The sequence below is a fragment of the Rhinatrema bivittatum genome, chromosome 1, assembly GCF_901001135.1.
Source record: "Rhinatrema bivittatum chromosome 1, aRhiBiv1.1, whole genome shotgun sequence".
NCBI lineage: Eukaryota > Metazoa > Chordata > Amphibia > Gymnophiona > Rhinatrematidae > Rhinatrema > Rhinatrema bivittatum.
Genome location: NC_042615.1, coordinates 155,458,274 through 155,476,949, shown reverse-complemented (window position 1 = coordinate 155,476,949; position 18,676 = coordinate 155,458,274). Strand labels below are relative to the sequence as shown.

The window sequence follows — 18,676 nt, the reverse complement described above, 5'->3', positions numbered from 1 at the left end:
ATTACAGGAGTATAAACAAGTGCACGGAAGAGAAAGTTACAATAAAACAGGGGTTATTCTAACTGGGATTAGAGTTAAAGGAAAGATAAACAAGTTTAACAAGAAGTAAAACATTGTAGTGATTGGTTTGTAGTGTCTGATTCAGTTTAGAAGAGAATGTTCAATTAAATAATTGTTCTTTTAAATAAATATTTTATTTGATAGAAAATGTTCAGTATTGCTGTATTTGATTTTGCTGCAATTGATGGAAGTGAATCCTTAAGGGTCTGGAAATGCTTTCATGAACAGCCATGTTTTCAGTCTCTTTCTGAAGGTTAGGAGACATGGTTCCTGCCCATGGTTCATGGGCACTAATTGCAGCCCTTTTAGTGCTTCATAAATTCATCATACATACCCAAATTAATTTCCCAATTGTCTTAGCGTCCTTGTAATTTATTTAGCGAGCCCTTGATGTAGGATAGCTTTTAAAAGCCAAAATAAATAAAATCCACAATAAAGAATAGATTTCTAGGCAATGGGAAATGGGAGTTTATGCCGAGAAAAGAAGTGGTGTTAGTGGGGATTGGTGCTGGGGCCAGTTCTGTTCAATATCTTTGCTAACAGTATTGCAGCAGGGTTAGCAGGAAACGTTTGTCTTCGGTGATGAAACTGAGATCTGTGATAGACCTTGCACACTTGAGGGAGGAGACAGAATGAGAGACTTTCTAAGAGAGCTCAAAGAGTGGTCCAGTGCTTTGCAATAAAGTTTCAGTGTAAAAAAGCGTTGTCGTGCATTTGGGGGTAAGAAATCCAAAAGCCTGATTTTCCAAAGCATTTGCAGTTGTAAAACTGGGTTTACTCATGTAAATGGGCTTTCTAAAATTGCTACATATGCCATTGAATTGTCCATAGGATTTACCCACATAAATGTGGTGGTGTTTTTTTTAATCGCTACAATAGTATATTACATTTCCATGCGTAACATTTCACCTGCAAGGGAGCAATATGTGATGGGGGTGAGGTGCTGATAGGCACCAACCAGCAGAGAAACCTTGAGCTGATCATAAGTGGGGATCTCAAGGTGACGAAACAGAGTGGCAAAGCAGTGGCCAAAGACAGAGGAAATGCTAGGATTGCATATGGAACAACACAACCAGTACAAAAAGAGGTGATAATTCACATCACATCATCAGTGAGACCTCCTATGGACTGCTGTGTCCAATTCTGGGGGCCTGTCCTCTGAAAAGGTACAGAGTGTATAGAGAAGACAGTTCAGGGAAGTGTTACTAAAATGGCACAGGATCTTTACCAAAATTTGTATAAGATGAGATGTGATAATTTCTGTCCTCCGTGGATCTGTCCGAGGCCTACCTTCATATTCCCACCCATTTGGAACACCAACATTTTCTGCGTTTTGCGATGTTGGGGTGCCATTATCATTTTCGGGCGCTAGCTTTTGTCTAGCCACCGCCCCAGAACATTTTCCAAGGTTATGGTAGTAGTAGTGGCGGCATTGAGAAGAGAAGGGATCCTGGTTCACCCATACTTGGGCGACTGGCTGGTTCGAGCCAAGTCTCAGGAAGAGAGCCATCTGGTATCACACAGTGATCTCCTTGTTACAGGAGCTCAGTTGGGTGGTGAAACCTGGCCAAGAGCAATCTTCAGCCATCTAAGTCGTTGGAGTATCTGGGGGTTTGGTTCTACATGGGGCAGGGCAAAGTTTTGCTGCCGGAAGTTCAGATTCAGAAATTGATGTCTCAGGTGCGTCAGTTGGCAAACACTGTACATCCGTCAGTGCTCAGCTTGATGGCGGCAACCCTGGAGGTGATGCCATGGGCAAGGGTGTATATGCGTCCTCTTCAGTGCTCAGTGCTCTCTCGTTGGAACCCACAGTCTCAGGACTATTCGGTTTGACTCCACTTGCCGATGGAAATCTCCTCTTGCCTCCAATGGTGGTTGCAGGGAGTTTCCTTGCTCTCCTCAACTGGATTAGTACTCACGACAGATGCGAGTTTTCAGGGTTGGGGAGCTCACTGTCAGGAGCCGATCAGTCCCTCTGGAACATCAATCACCTGGAAGCCCGGGCGGTCTGGCTGGCATGTTTGCAGTTCAGCCACAGGCTGCAGGGTCAAGTGGTCTGCATGATGTCAGACAATGCGCCGACAGTGGCTTACATCAGTCACCAGGGAGGAACCAAGAGCCAGCAAGTGTCACAAGAAATAAACCAACTTATGGAATGGGCTGAAGGACATCTACAGATGATCTCAGTCTCTCACATTGCAGGAAAAGACAATGTAAGAGCAGACTTTCTCAGGGAGAATCTGGACCCAGGAGAATGGGTGTTAACAGCTGAGGCATTTCAACTGATAGTGGATCGCTAGGGCCTTCAATTCCTAGACCTGGTGAATTCTTATAATGCGAAGATTCCTTGATTCTTCAGTCACAGGAGAGATCCATGGTCCCTGGGCATGGATGATCTCGTACAGGTCTGGCCGGAAGACAGGTTGCTTTATGCCTTTCCTCCGTGGCCCTTGTTGGGCAGGATAATTTGCAACATCAAAGGGCACAGGGGGCTGTATTCCTGGTGGCATCAAACTGGCCCAGGAGTCCGTGGTATGCAGATCGATGGAGACTCCGTGTTCCGCCGCACATGGATCGTTTGCAGCAGGGACTGGTTCTTCACGGAGAATCCGACTCTGTTCTGTCTTTTGGTTTGGCTCTTGAGAGAGCTCGTCTGTTGAAGCATGGATTTTCTTCTGCGGTGATTTGCTACTTTACTCTGTGCTCGGAAGTTCTCCACTTCCTTAGCCTATGTGCGGGTTTGGAGAGTATTTGAGGCCCGGTGTGAGGTGAAAGATGTTCTTCCTCGTTCAGTTAAGATCCCACTCATTCTGGACTTTTTGCAGGACGGGTTGAATAAATGGTTGGCCCTTAATTCCTTGAAGGTATGTGTTGTGACTTTTGCCTGTTTCAGAGGCCCGGTGAATGGTGGTTCCTTATCGTCTCATCCTGATGTGGCCCATTTTTTGAAGGGAGTGAAGCATCTTCGTCCTTCCTTGAGGTTACCGGTTCCATTATGGAGTCTTAATTTAGTGCTAGAATTCTTGGTGAGCCCTAAGTTCCAACTGCTGCATAGCCTTTCCTTGCGGTTATTTAATATGAAGCGTTCCTGGTGGCTGTATATTCTGCGCATCGAATTTCCAAACTGCAGGCCTTGGCTTGCCAGGAGCCGTTCCTTCAGGTGACTCCAGGGACATTGCAGCTGTGTATGGTTCCATCCTTCTTGCCTAAGGTAGTCTTGGAATTTCATTTGAATCAATCAATTTCCTTGCTGTTCCTGGCTAAGGTCAGGGACCCAGAGGAGTATCGCCTCTTGTGTCCCTTGCATGTCAGGAGACTTGTCATGCGATATCTGGAGATTTCTGAACCTTTCTGGAAGACGGATCACCTGTTTGTCCTCCATGGTGGAAGGAAGCAGGGCAAACAGCGTCAAGGGCAACAATAGCTCACTGGATTAAGGAGGTGGTCATGACCACATATGTGGATGCTGAAAAGCCGTTGCCTACTTAGGTTAGGGCAGTGTCATGGGCGGAGGTTAGATTTTTGTTTCCTGACTATATCTGCCAAGCTGCGATGTGGTCATCCTTACATACTTTTTACAGGTTTTATCTCGTCTGGATGTGCAGGCCCAGGAAGACATAGCCTCTCCACATGCGGTGTTGACTGGACCAGAGGCAGCCTCCCACCCTGTTCGGGAGTCGCTTTGGTACATCCCACTGGTTCTGAGTCATCTGTCTACATGCTAGAAAATGGAGAAATTACTTACCTGATAATTTTGTTTTCCTTAGTGTAGACAGATGGACTCAACTCCCTGCCCTCAGCTACCAAATGATTGTGTCAATAGTCATCCTATGGGGCTCTGGGTCCCAAGGGATTACTTGTAAGCGTTCATCCAATCCCTGGATTGGGGTATCTAGGTTCTTACTTGAGTTCAGTGTTTCTTCTTGGTTGGGTACAGTTATGGTTGCCTGTTTTTAATCAAGTTTTTTGCTAATCTGTCCACAGTTGCTTTTGAAGAGAAAACTGGTAGGCTGGGGTCACTGCAAGAGTATATATACTGTCACATCAGCTTGCTCTGTTGCCATCTGCTGGCAGGGGAGCATAACCCACTGGGCCTGAGTCCATCTGTCTACACAAAGGAAAAAGAAATTATCGGGTAAGTAATTTCTCCAATGTATGCTGTAGAAGAGAGGGAAGATATGATAAAAATAGGATAAAAATCCCCAGGTAGTTGCAAATTTCTTCCTGGTGCCATAAAACCTATAGCAGCTGCTTCCAATTGAACTTTGAAACCCAAAGGAGTGATGTCAGAGTAGAATAGGAGTCTTGGAAGTAGTTTGGCACTCCCCAGTGGAGGGTGTCATGAGTTTAACAAAACTCCTGTGCCCTCGTGGTTCAGGGGCTTTGGAGTGCCCCTCTCCCTAAGGGAGGTACTGGGATGTTGCCTCCTATTCAGGGAAGATGCGCAGGCCTTCAAGATTGGGGAGGTCTTGTCTAGGGGTCCAAGAGCTGGAGATTCATGAAACATTCTGAACATTCCAGAAGATAGTCTCTAAGAAGAGGCGAGTTAAGCGGCATACTTCCATTTCAAGGAGATTGGAAAAAGAAGATTGTCCTTTGTGGGAGTCAGAAGGAAGACTGCCAGGAAAGGCCCAAGAGTTGCTAACTGAGGAAAAAATCAACCTGTGGCTCATTTGCTTTTGAATATTGAAAGAAAAGGGGAAATATAGAGGGAGAAAACAGCTGCATCCAGGGAAACAGGTACCAGGGGATGTTCCCAGGAAGGGCCTGTCTGACCCAAAGAGCTTACTTGCTAGAGTGTGCAGCATTTGCCTCTCTATGTGAATGTGTTTCTTTTTGTGCTTTTGGACTTTATTTTCCTGTACTGAATGGTATACTAAGCTACGGAGATCTTTTATTCCTGCACTCAAGTGATCAGCAAAAGATTTTATTTTTTTGAACAGCTACAATGCAAAGTGTGCTTTTTGTTCTTTACTGGACTGGTTACAGAGGAACTGCAGATGAGACAAACCCTTAAGGGCCCTGAAAGATTGACTCTCTCTTCCGTGTCTGGGAGGAGCCCAGGAGCATGTGTCCAGTGCTGACCCATGACCTGCCCAGGCTGCCCTGTGATCCCCTGCGTGCCAGGAGGTTGGGATAGGGGCGACAGATGTATCGTGTTAACAGATTCACTAGTTTTCATGACTCCATAGATCATTACTACTGTTGGTGGAGAGATGCGGGAAGGGGGTCTTGATTAAGTTTGGCTCTTAAAATAGAGGAGGATAACAAGGCCGGTGGAGATCAGCACCATAGCATAATTTAAACAGATATAGAGAGGGCAGTGATGGGAATAGGGTTGAGAGGTTAGGTAAAAGGCACAGGAAGGGTGTGCGGAAGGGGTGGCAGCCTGTTGGTTTAAGTATGGGGATATTTGTGCTCATCTTCTCAGCATGGTAGAGATCCAGAGAGTAGGAATTTTCACCTGGTCAGATTGCATCGCTTATATGGTCCTAGTCTGTCATCATTTATGTGTAGGGCTTCTAATTTTAGTTGTTTATAAATTGTAAATTTAAAGGGTTTATTTTCCAGCTAATTAGGGGTTCTTGGGTGGGGGGTACCAAAAATCACACTGCAGGTACTATTGTTGGGTACCTTTTTCCAATTGGATTAAGCACATTTAAGGCAGAAGAAAAGTCAACTAAACATTTGTGTGGCTGAGAAGTCATTTGCGAGGAAGAGGCACAAAAACAAAGCAGAGGTTCCAGCGTAGGCAAAGGAGGGGGTGAGTCAGTACTAGGGGAAGTGGTGATTTTTTTTCTGGTGTTTATCTAACAAACATCTATATTATTTATTTATTTATTTTTGCGCTGGGGGGAGTTCTACCAAGTTAAAACCTCAAATCAGAAGCCCTAATTATAGTACTCTGTTATGTTGGGTTTGGTGTGCATGCGGGAGATATTTATACTCGTGTGTATCACAATGCAGCTACTTAGGGGATGTCCACTTACCACATGGTTTCAGCTGTTGATTCAGCAAATAGATTCAGTGATTCATGGGTATTTTCTGTCTCACAGTGAGTAGCAATTAGATTTTTGAAATTATTTCTAATAATGGGGGAAGGATGCTTACACATTCCTTTTTCCTGCTTTGGGATTTGTTTTGCCTTGTAGGTCTGTCAGTGGAAAGAAGCTGTGCTCTTCCTGTGGCCTTCCTCTTGGGAAAGGAGCTGCTATGATCATTGAAACCCTTAATCTTTATTTCCATATTCAGTGCTTTAAGGTATGTCCTCCCCCCCCCCCCCCCCCCCCCCCCCCCTCATGTTCTCTTCATGGTGATTCAGTCCATGGCTGCCTCATTTCAAAAGATTGTAGCCATGAGTGCATAGTGAGGGTCAACAGGGCTCCCTAAAGTGAAGGGGAGTGACCAAGCTATTCCGTGTGCAGTCATAATGAAACATCAAGGATATTTCAGGACACGAGTACAATTATTGAATGTACCCTTCAGTACAGCTACAGCCATTTTCTAAATGCATTTTAATGTAAAGTGGATGCAAACTCTCCGAGTAGGCCAGTGTTACTCATTCCAAAATGGCGTATGTAATGCCTGTTTCAGCTGTTTTACACATGCTGTCCCTGCAAAAATGTACCCATGATCCTGGGCAACATGTTAGAATAGTGTTCTGATACTGTATGCAGTCCGTGCATTTGCTGACACTGAAGGGAGGCATGGAGCCCCCCTGCATTTGCACCCTTCTTACAAACATTATCTGACTACATCTCATGATGTTTTAGCACAAGAGGAATGTAGATAAGCTGTGAGGTTTCCCTTCTAGCTGTCAGTCAGCAGGGGAACTTGGGTAGACTGGAGAGGAAGTCAAAAGGAGGGGAAAGGTGAAGATTAACGAAGAAAATGCAAAGAAAAAGACATCCCACTTGTCCATGTTGGTTGAATTCATTACAGTGTGGAATTTGTAAGGGAGAGCTGGGAGATGTGGCCACTGGAACAGATGTCAGGATCCGCAATGGTGTTTTGAACTGCAATGACTGTTATATCCGATCCAGAAGTAAGTATGATAAGATTTTAAGCAGCCTAGTATTCCAATTTGAGATGTAGCCTTTGGTGTGATGACATGGTTGCAGCTCTGTACAGTGTTTTTCTAAAAAAAAAAAAAAAAATTGGATTTAGCTTCATCTTCTGTATGTCTGGTACTATTTTCATATTAATATTACCATCAGCTTCCTACAAGGGGACCTTCATTATGCTGTCTTCAGAAAACATGGCCATCCAGCTCCTCAATACCTATTGGGTGAATTTTAAAAGCCCGAGCACTCCAAAGCTGGAAGATGCGCGCACAAGTCGGGCCGGTGTGCGTACGCGCATAAAAATGTTTTCCCCAAAAAATGGGCGGGGAATGGGTGTGGTCTGGGCAGGGCATGGGCATTCCAGGATTTCTCAATGAATCCAGCACATAAATACGCGCACACAAGCACAAAACTACCCTACCGCATAACTTTACTTCTGCTATGGATGATGTGTAAGTCAGAAAACAAAACGAACTAGAGGTGAGCCGGGTTTTAAGGGTTGGGGCTACGAAGGTAAAAGGGGGGGGCTAATTAACAGGAGGGTTAGGAAGTCCAATCCCTTATCTGGGCAAACCGGGAACAAACGAGTTTAATTGGGAATTGGGTCAATGCACATGTCTACTGAAATAACCTGCACTTTCATGGTAGAGGCGGCATTTGTGTGCACTTGCTCGTGTCCATATAAGATTGCACAAACAGCCTATTTTATACTATGGGGTCGATTTTTCAAAAACGCAAGCAAGCGTCCATGTGCTCAAGGCTCCCGGCGTTCGCACATGGACACGTCAATTTTATAATGTGCGCACATCACCGTGCGCATATTATCAAATACGATTCTCGCGTGCACATGCACGGCCGATTTTAATATCTGTGCGTGCATGTTCAGGCGGGCGGGTGTTGTCAGGCACACAAAGGGGGGGGGGGGTGATTTAAAAAAATAAGCATGGCGACTTCCGTGCGCCCAGCTCGCTGCCAGCGCACACTTCCCCGGAACAGGGCATAATGGTCGCTGTCCCGGTCGGACCCTGCCCTCCAGCTCACCCCTTTTGGATGGCCTGGCATTTCTGCGCGTACTGGGAGAAATGCATGTGGCCAGGCCATTTCTAAAATGCGCTCAGCACATGCATGGCCCAGCCATGCGCATATCTCCAAGATTTTACGCATGCAGCCTTTTGAAAATTCGACCATGTGTGTGCATATACGCCCGTATGTTAAATATATGGCCACGTCCTTTGGTGCGAGCTAGCATACTGTGTGTACATGTGTGCCTGCATGGCTGTTTCAAAGCTACCATCCCTATGTGGAATGTACCTAGTAAGGTCCAGAAACAGTAACCCTATCTTGATTTCCATGGAGATTGGAGAGGACCAGATTGAATTCCCATAGTGTTGACATATGCTGCCCTACATGCAAGCCCCATGGATTTCTTTAGCTTGGGAAAGAGGGTGGCTATTGGTTAGACCTTCAAGAATGTGATCCAGACACATCCTCTGACCCTGTGATTTTGCACAACATACATAATCTCCCTGCACCTGAAGGACCATTGAAAACATAGCATTTGTCTTAATCTGGCTTTCTTGATCAACAAAATTAAAAAAAAAAGGTCTTTTTTTCCACTTCCATAATGTCTGCACACTACCCCTCTATAGAACTAGGTGAGGTTTTTATAATGTCTTAATCCCATATATAAAAATAAGAGGGGGCTATCGTTCAATTTAATGCTCATTTGTGAAAAACAATAATCATAATTATATTGTAAAAAGAATTTTATCTTGTCTTACATAAACAGTCATTGCGTTTAACCAGATGTTCATAAATTCTGTAATATAGAGCTAAATGTTTTAACAGTTAAGCATGATAAAGTGTTTCCATTTTAAATCTCATTCTATTCTTACAAGTGTATCAAACCTTCATGTTTGGTTTTCATGTTGCTTTTAAATCCACTCTAATCTCTGTAGCTTCCATACTGCCTCAACCTCTGCTCAGATTTTCTGCCTTCACTCATTTTGCTTCTCTGGCCACTGCTGCCCTGGGGCTCTTCTGTTAGGTTTCAGGGTAGATCTGAATGAAATACCAAGGGGCTGATGCAATACAGTACGTTCAGCCAAGCACACTGTTTAACCCTCAGTTGGACGTGGGTTGTGTAGGCGCATCCACAGCCCCTTATGCTAAAAGGGGATTTCCCCTCAGCGTGTCCATGTGCCGCGAAACTAGTAGCGCTTATCACATGCAAATGCATGTTGATGAGGCTATTAGTCACCACAAAAAAAAAAAGTGCGTCCAGTACACACATTTTTGTGTTCATAAATAAGTTGGCCCAGAGCAGGTATTAATTTCTGAGCGCCCCCAAAAAGTTGTACAGAAAAGCAGAAAATACATCCTACAACTTAATATCATGGCGATATTAAGTCAGAGGAACAAAAGATTTAAAAAAAAAGTAAAAAAGAAGTGCCTGCGGTCAGGTTCGAGAAACAGACACTCGGTTAACCAGCATCCGTTTTCCAAACCTGTGGCTGTGCGCCGATTAGGAAAACAGAAGCTGATAAATTCTGCATCCGTTTTCTTAACCGGCGGACAGCAGACTTCTCCCAGGCACCTACTGTCAAGGCGCTAGAGGCATGCAATCAACCCTAGCACCTCCTTAACAGTGTGACCCCTAATTTTAATATTGCATGGCGCCCCCAGGAGATGTGCTTAGGGGCGCATTAGGAAAGTGGGCACTGAACACTCGGCTCCCGTTTTCAGCGCATTTTATTTGCATCGGCCCCCCAAGAGAGCCCCAGCAGTGATGGAAGCACTCGGTCACAGAATGTCCTGGCACTATAAAATGAGACTGCATTAACAGGCCGAAGAGTGAAACAAACAGGAGGAACAAAGGAAATGAAGCAAATTAACCTTAGCAAATAATACAAAGCCCATCAGAAGCCAGGATGCCACTCAAAGGTTTAAAAAAAAAAAGCACATAAACAGAGAATTTAAAAGTGGAATTATTGATTCCTGTCCTCTGTATTACATGCAATTCAGTATAGTCAACCCAGGTCATCTGTTGTGTATGGTGATGTATTGGTCAGCCTTCAGTAATATAAAGAAGTTTATCCACCTTCGCTCCTGGCACATGCTATTCCCACAAAGGGGCGGATTTTAAAAGGAGCGCGAATAGCCTACTTTTGTTTGCGCTCCAGGCGCAAACAAAAGTACGCTGGATTTTAGTAGATACGCGCGGAGCCGCGCGTATCTGCTAAAAACCTGGATCGGCGCGCGCAAGGCTATGGATTTTGTATAGCCGGCGCGCGCCAAGCCGCGCAGCCTACCCCCGTTCCCTCCGAGGCCGCTCCGAAATCGGAGCGGCCTCGGAGGGAACTTTCCTTTGCCCTCCCCTCACCTTCCCCTCCCTTCCCCTACCTAACCCACCCGCCCGGCCCTGTCTAAACCCCCCCCCTTACCTTTGTCGGGGGATTTACGCCTCCCAGAGGGAGGCGTAAATCCCCGCGCGTCAGCGGGCCTCCTGCGCGCTGGGACGCGACCTGGGGGCGGGTCCGGAGGGCGCGGCCACGCCCCCGGGCCCGCCCCCAGAACGCTCCCGACACGCCCCGAAAACGCCGCGCGGTTCGGGCCCGCCCCCGACACGCCCCCTCCGAAAACCCCGGGACTCGCGTAAGTCCCGGGGCTCTGCGCGCGCCGGTAGGCCTATGTAAAATAGGCTTACCGGCGCGCAGGGCCCTGCTCACGTAAATCCGCCCGGTTTTGGGCGGATTTACGCGAGCAGGGCTCTGAAAATCCGCCCCAAAATGAATAGTTCTTTGCCTGACCTCTTAGGACAGGATTAGGAATACTACACAACTAATACACCTGCTCGGGATTTGTGTAGTACAAGAAGGAAAGCTTCAGTTTCTGTGCATTACCTCCATTATATGAATATTTGTTTACTTTCGCAAGGGTTCGTAATTACTGTGGTATAGCACTATGAACTAGTAATACTGTTGATTTGGAGGGTCAAGTAGCATGACTGCTTTCAGGTGACTCTGATTTTCAGGGGATTTTAATATTTTATATAGTTTTTTGTTCGTCGCTCCTTGCAAAAGTTCCTTTTTCTCTTCTTTCTTGTGCTTTTGACAGGTCCTATCCCACTTCTCAAGACACTACTGCTTAGTTTTACCCCTACACAAGGGCTACAGAGGGAAAATACAGTAGCTATAATCAGTGACCCCCTATAACCTGACATGGTGCAGGCAAAGAATAGTGCAAGGACCTACTTCTTAACTTCTTTCTTTTAAGATAACCCAAGTGCTATTGTGACCTACCAGTGAAAAAGATGGTACAGTTCTGTCATGAGCTTCTAATGCTAGTTTGAGCCTGTTTCTGCTGGGTAGATTTTGAATTATGCATTTCCCCCCGCCTCAAATGGCCTCCAAATCCAGAATGCAAGAAGAGAGCCAGTCCCGCATTTCACATGACAGCGCAAGGAGTTAACCACTGGACCTTCAGGTTGAGCCTTCATTAATTTTCATGAGGAATCAATAACTGTGAACCAAACAAGAAAATCTGTAGCATTGACTATTAAAGGATGAAATCTAGACAAAATTGCTGAAAACGGAGTTCTGTCCGATGAGATGTGTACTGCATTATTTACACAACTCCTGCACTTACATTTGTACATTCTGCACTTTTTTTGGTGATTAGAGTTTTATGCTTCCTTGCTTGTTTTGAAAGTTTGCAAATTTAGAAGGAACAAAAATTGAGACAGTTGTAATGCAGGGGCTGCACACATTTGGGGGAAAAGTAGTTGTTAACGTCATCATCAACTGCCAGCCTGGTGGCTCGGTGGCCGAACTCTGCACCGCTTGATTTCCAGTCTTCCACTGCCCAGGGGATATTGCAGAAGCAGGCTTCAAGGCCCTCTCCTCAGGGTGGAGGGATTCCTAATTTATTGCTTAAAGGTGACACCTAGAGGCCAGATTCAGAGCCCCTGATTTCAGAGTTCCAGTCAGTACCCATATGCATGGACCCTGGCCTGTCACTGGAATGAGCAGATTAAGGTATATTTTTGGGGGAGTGGGGGGATTAATAAAATAGAGGAAAATTCCATGGGTAGTTGTGAATAAAGGCTAATGGAGCAGGAGGAAACTACTGCATCAAAAACTCAGTTATTATTAGAGCAGCCCAGTCATGCTATGGTGGATTACATGATTATAATAAAACACGTGCTGTTTCAGCTTAGACGCACAGGGTACTCTTCAGCTGTCAGACTTTTGTGTATGTGTTATTAAAAAAAAAGTCTCAAGTAATTATTCAGTTACTAATATAACAAAGTGCTTTCAGTAAGTCATCAGATATGCACGTTTTTCATAATGCAATTTTTTTTTATACAAATCAGTTTTTTTTCCTTGGGTGAGTTTCTTTTTTCATCAATTTTTTGGGGGTTTTTTGTTTTTTTTTAAATGGTGCTATCCAGCAACAGAATGAATCCAGTTTGGCAAGTGCATGGTAGAATTCATTATCATACGATGGTCCTAGACATCCTCTAAAACTTTGCTGGTATATCTGCTTTATCTGTGGCAGAACACTGTGAAATTGCTTCATTCCCTTCCTGCTACCTCAGTTTAAAGTAAGAAAGGATGACCCTATTCAGTGTGCTGCAGGATGAACCCATGGAGCCTGGAGTGGAGGTTGCACATAGGGTTATGCTAAGGCAGTGGTTGGATGGTAGGTGAGGTTAAATGGGGTCCAGTTTATGATGATGGACCTGGGAATTTGGGTGGGTTGCATCTACGCACAGGAGACAAGTAGTAGTATGGTTGGGAGGTAGGACTGTTGAATTGTTTACAGTTCAGCTTTTGATGTGATTGCTTGTGTATATGAATTGGAAGAAATGTTGCACACTACAAGAGAGTGGTGAGTTACATGAGGGTTATGTAGATAGGAGTGAAATAAATGTTCTAGAATACAAAAAAGGTGATAGGTTGGGTGATTGATTTTACTGTAAGGAACTGAAATGAATGTCCTATTTCAAGATGTTGTACCCTGCCTTGGATGAGCTTTTTATTGGAAAAGGTGTAAATAAATCAAAATAGTTTTTTGTTTGTTTTAGTGGGTGATTTTGATATACAGAACCTGTGTACTTAATAAAGCTGTGATTGATAACATTTAATATTGTGCGTTTAGTGTGTCTTATACTAAGATTGTTCAATATACTGCATTGTACTCCATTTTGAGCAACTCCCTGGGAAGATGGAAAATAAATAAAAAGAAGAACCAACATGAATGGTGCAGTATACTGAGCAGAGCCATGCTTGATGATGGCAACCAGGAAAAAGACCCGGTGACTGGGAAGCTGAGTGACAGTAGCCCAGACAGGATCCATGTTGGTGTATAGCAAGGCGCTAAGATACCCTCCCACTGAATAAGGCCCTAATCAGACTGAAATTTGGAATATTGTGATTGTTTTGGGCACCTGTCCTCTAAATGCATATCCAGTAGTTAGAAAAAGCGCAATGAAGGATTGTTCAATTAATAAAGATGAGTATTGAATAGGCTTATATACTATATGCAGAAAGAGTCTCAAAGCTGGAATAACATTTCTAAAAGCGGAAAAAAAAAAAGACTGCAAAGAGGATTTAATCATGGAAGTTTTTTTTTCCCACTGCCCCTGAGTTGACTACAGATAATTGGTGGTTTCTTCATGCATAGACATAGGAGTAGTGGATGGGGATCTAGGCTTCTCTCAGCCTAATCAGCTGCATAAGCAAAATGTACTTTTGCCTGAAACCTCCTCACCAGCCTCTTTACTTTTGTTTTACAATCAAAGGTAATTTATAAAAAATAAAAAGCCTTTCATAAAAGAATGAAATGTTCCTCAAAAGTGCTTTAAAAATTGTTATTCAAGATGAATAATGTTAAAAGGAGAGGCAGAAGAGCTCATACCTAATCCTTCTTTTTTTTTTTTTTTCTTCACTCTAGCAGCTGGCCAGCCCACGACATTGTGACATCCCTGAAGATTTTCCAGACGAAGTAATTTTTCACAACCAGACTTGGCGTGCTGCTTCCAGACAATCACTTCTACCTTTTCTATGCTGTCCTCTGTGGACTTCGTAGCACCCATCTCATTATCAGATTTTGAAATTCAATAGTAAAGCCTGTGTTGGGATGTCCAAAGTCCCAATGGAGTTCTTTCTTTCTCAAGACATGCTATATACACATATATATGTATCTGTATGTTTGTGTTTTACACACACACACACACATACTCGCATATATAAGGAACAGAAGTAAGGTTTTCTTTAGACCTTATTCCAGTGTGCTTACACAATTCAAAATGTGGTTTTTTTTTGGAGGTAACAAGAAGGTAAAGGTGCAATAAATATATATTTCAATGGGTTTCAGAATTAAGGTGATTATGGCCCTATCCTGCCAACATAAGGGGAGGAAAGTGCTTTTGCTAAAAAGTGTAATAACTGAAAGACCTGCACATCACAGTAAAGAGTGTTGTAGGATAAACCTTCTTATACAGATTATGATGAGGCAGAATGCTGAAACGTTGTGGGTTTCATCACCTTCATTTGAGAGTAGGGCTTTTACAAAGAATTTAGTGCACCTTGCAGTTTTTCAAAGTCTCTCTTTATGTACAGAAGTCATTTTAGTGGGTTATGCTACCAAATTTTGATTCTCTTCCTATTGCCTCCCCCCCATCAAGAAAGTGTCATTAGCAAGTGAAAAATTTCCCAGTAGTACAATAAAACTAATTCAGCAATATATAGTATGCCTGGCAGAGACTTCATTGAACTGGACAGCCAATGTATAAGTCAATGAATTGCAAGCTGATGGGCAGTGAGTTAGCAATGCTCTTAGATTATTAAATCAACATGCGATTGAGCATTGTAGCTATGAAATGTAATCCCTCTGTTTGAAAATGGTAGAATAGCCCTTAGTAATATTGCCTGTGACAAAATACAACAAAAAAGCCTTGAAAAATCTTTCCAGTTATCACAACAATTTGGTTATTTCTGAGAAAAGTGTTTAAATTATTCAGAATTGTATACGATATATAACTGCACTTTTTGTAAAACCTACGAGTGAGACTACGTTCATCTTCTGTTGTAAAAGCACTGTGCAGCTTCTGGCTATCCTGACCTCTGCCGTTGTCTTGGCTGTCCAGCTTAGTGAGGTCTGCACTGTTGCACACTGCAGTTCAGGAGTATACTTTTTACTCTATGTGTAATGAACACATGTGCTATATTACTCAAAATGCACCTTGCTATACTTCTGAAAATATTGTCCTTTGGCTTGGTTTCATTTTTGTCAGTTGATGAGAAATCAACAAGACCTTAGCTTATGCTAATGAGATTGTACAGGATAAGTATCCAAATAATGTAAACTGGTTTGAGTCACATGTAAAATCTGTATTCCTGATAGTATCAGAAAACTTGCTAGGATTTTTTTTTTTGTTTGCATGTGTCATAAAAAAGAATGTGTATTATGCACGTGTTTGTGGAATGTGGTAACCTCATTCACTGTGTTTCTTTCGATTTGTATATTTTTTCATAGCTGGCTTGCTGCTTTGTTCTGTAGGGGACACCGCTCTTTACTGATGCTTGCACGGGCAATGAACAAACTTAATGCACAGAAAAAAGGTTTCTAGCTGAGACTGATGAATGTGTGTGCTGTGCAGCCTTTTAAGTATCCCAGTCCCGACCTGGTCTGTAATGGTGTGCAGTGCAGTTGATTAAACTGAAGTCCAGACATGCCATATTGCCACCATTATCATGTGCTTCAGATGAAGATGCTATATTTTGCATTCCTACCAAATTTTTCTCAGGTTCAGGGCAACTATTTCCTCACTGTTGAATTCTATATCTGGCCCTTTCCATGAGCCAACTGAGCCCAAGACTAAATGGTAGGCATCCAAGAGCTGTTGGTCTTTTCCTATGCATTACTATGTGTTTGTCTTTGTGTAACTCCTTGCTTGCCTCTTCTCCCTGCATGCCTTCATATCCTTGAAAATCTCTTGAAATTTGCTTCCTTTGCTAACCCCCTATCATTGAAATAGGCTCGTCTTTCTCTGATTTACGTGTGACCCAACCTATAAGAACTAGGGCCTGAAGTAAGACTGCTGTAGCAGCCTTGTCTGCTGTAAAGTGCAAATGCACTCATAACTCCGCCCTCAAATGTCAAATAGTATTGAACTAGTTCACTTATTGGATTGCATGGGAAATATCCGCAGGCCATTAATGCAGAAGCACAGTCTAGCAACCCCCAAATGGTTTTTGGTCTAAAACCTCTACTCTGCCATACTAACACGACCAGCTAAGTTAATGAAGACTTCTCGCAGTATTTGATAGAATACGTGTCTATGGGTTTCTTTTGTGGTGAGTTGGTCAGTGAATGAAAGCAATGCCTTATTTTTGTTTTTGTTTGTTTTTTTTTGGTTAAGCAAGCAATTTTTTTAAAGTGTTGTGTAAACTAGCAACTATTTATTGACATGCTAGGTGACTGTGTGCATGGAGCGTGTTGGGGGCAGAGATGCTCTATTCTATTTAAGAACGTTGGTATCCTTCCTTTGTGGTGTAAAACAGTTGCTGTCTGATAGAAGGCTAGAAGTTATTTCATTCAAATTGTGCCTTAGAAAATGCAAAGTTGTTGCACAGTCATTGGGTGACACTATAGATGCAATAAATGCAAAAAAAAAAACAAAACAAACAAAACTGAAGAGATGAAGTCATTCCCATGAATTCAGGCTGTCAGACTCCACCTGGAGGTCGGCAAAGTTTTACAGAGAATAAAATCTAAAGTAGTTTTGGAACTGTACAGCTGAGTCCAATATTTTGACTAACCATTTGCATGATTTGCTGTGAAATGTTTTTAAAATGTCACTGTTTACACTTTGCTTGGTGTCTGCATATAGTGCTTTATTGCAAAGAATGCACAATATAAAAGTTCAGAACACACTTTTATAAACACATTTTGTACGACCTTTAATGCCATCTGTTAATGCTAGGCATATGTCAACATTGCACATTCCCAATAGGTTTCCACACTTAACTATATAAATAATCACAATACCGTTGCACATGTGCTGGAATTGTTAAAATGCAAAAAAAAAAAAACAACCCAGTAAGAGCAGAGTCCTGTAACCACAGTATGCACCTCCAACAGAATGGAACTTTTATCACCAGCATAGAATAATCTTAATTCTAATTGCCAATTCTTTCTATTTATATTTGTGTGGTTAAAAACCATTATATGGCAGATTAGGTAAATTAAACCAAGTTTTTCCAGCTCTGCATTAGGCGTGTGCTTTCTTCCTGATTATATAATCTCTGGGTTCACATGGAAAAATGTTTTATTGTATTGAACTGTAATATAAACTTGTTTTTGTCTAAAAGTGATTGTTGTCGAGTACCATGCCCCCTTGATACCCCATTTTAGCTATTCTAGAAGCTGGTTACCTTCTCAGTTGTTTTAAGAACATGGATTATTCACTGTCATCACTATTTGCTTTATCTCACCCCTGTTCCGTCCTGCTGATTTTCCTGACTCTTGCTAAATGTTATTGCTGCAGTATTTTGTACTGTAACTGTTATTTCTCCACAGCATTGGTTTGGTGAGCCAGTAGGGCCCCAGGTTGTGTGCAGGCCCACACCAGGACAAAGATCGTTTTTTTCCAGGTGGGGTGGCTCATGCCAATACAACATACACTAATATTCGTCCACTATATTTATTCTAAAAATGCCTCTGAAAAGTAGGGGAAAAGTTGTTTAAATGCAACAGCTTTTATAGAATAAATGTATGTTTATAAATAAAATCTGAACAGCTTTGTTGTCGTGTGGGACTATTTTTTTTTTTTTTTTTAGATCTCTTGTGGTGGGTTCTTTACTAGTTTCTGTTGATCGGGCCTTGAATGGAATGAAGCATTTTCCTGTCTGGTGCTTGGAAGACCAGTTGTCATGGAAACATTTTTCAGTTGTAGGATGAGATGCCAGCATAGTCTTAATACACTGAGAAAATTGCTTAACAGAGCTGGATATGTATAAGTACTGAATAAGCTGAAACTAGAGAAGTAGAGGGAATTTTCACTGAAAAGTCTGATTCTCGACAAAACACAACAGCCCCCCCCCCTAAAAATATATATATATAATCTGAAAATTCAATCAGAGCGTTAGTCAGAGGATAGCATAAAAGGCTCCTTTTGCCCTTCTAGCACTCCCCTATTTGACTAATTGGTAGTGTCTCTCCTGAACTGTGCGAATGCTGTAAGCTGTTTTGTGATATTGATGACACAGCATGCACACAAAGCTGCATCTCTTTCTACAGAAACATTTATTTTCTTGGGTGTACAGGAGTTCAGGTGGCAGAAGAATCCAGATCTCTACTCGGAAATGCAGAAAAATAGATTTTTTTTTAAAAAAGCATATACAAAAATGCCAATATTTCAAGACTTGAAATACTGTGCTGCTAATGGTACTTGATATTTTATTGCGTTTATAAAAAGGTAGATAATTATCAGTTGATTCTCATTCCCCTTAGCTTTCATATCCCACACCCTTCCTTACTTGGAG

General features: G+C 42.8%; 1 protein-coding gene across 15 annotated transcripts in view; it reads left to right on the top strand.

Annotated features, from left to right (window-relative positions):
* The window catches only part of LIMCH1 (LIM and calponin homology domains 1), a 692,462-nt gene extending 674,529 nt beyond the window's left edge, over window positions 1-17,933 (top strand). For 14 of the 15 annotated variants that reach the window (XM_029588796.1, XM_029588765.1, XM_029588757.1 and 11 more), the window contains 3 exons: window positions 6,213-6,321; window positions 7,003-7,105; window positions 14,082-17,933. In XM_029588796.1, the coding sequence (XP_029444656.1) occupies window positions 6,213-6,321; window positions 7,003-7,105; window positions 14,082-14,107 (238 nt within the window). In that variant the 3' untranslated portion in view covers window positions 14,108-17,933. The remainder of the gene's footprint in view (window positions 1-6,212; window positions 6,322-7,002; window positions 7,106-14,081) is intronic. The other variant, XM_029588740.1, reaches the window with a different exon arrangement.
* The last annotated feature ends 743 nt before the right edge of the window (window positions 17,934-18,676 follow it).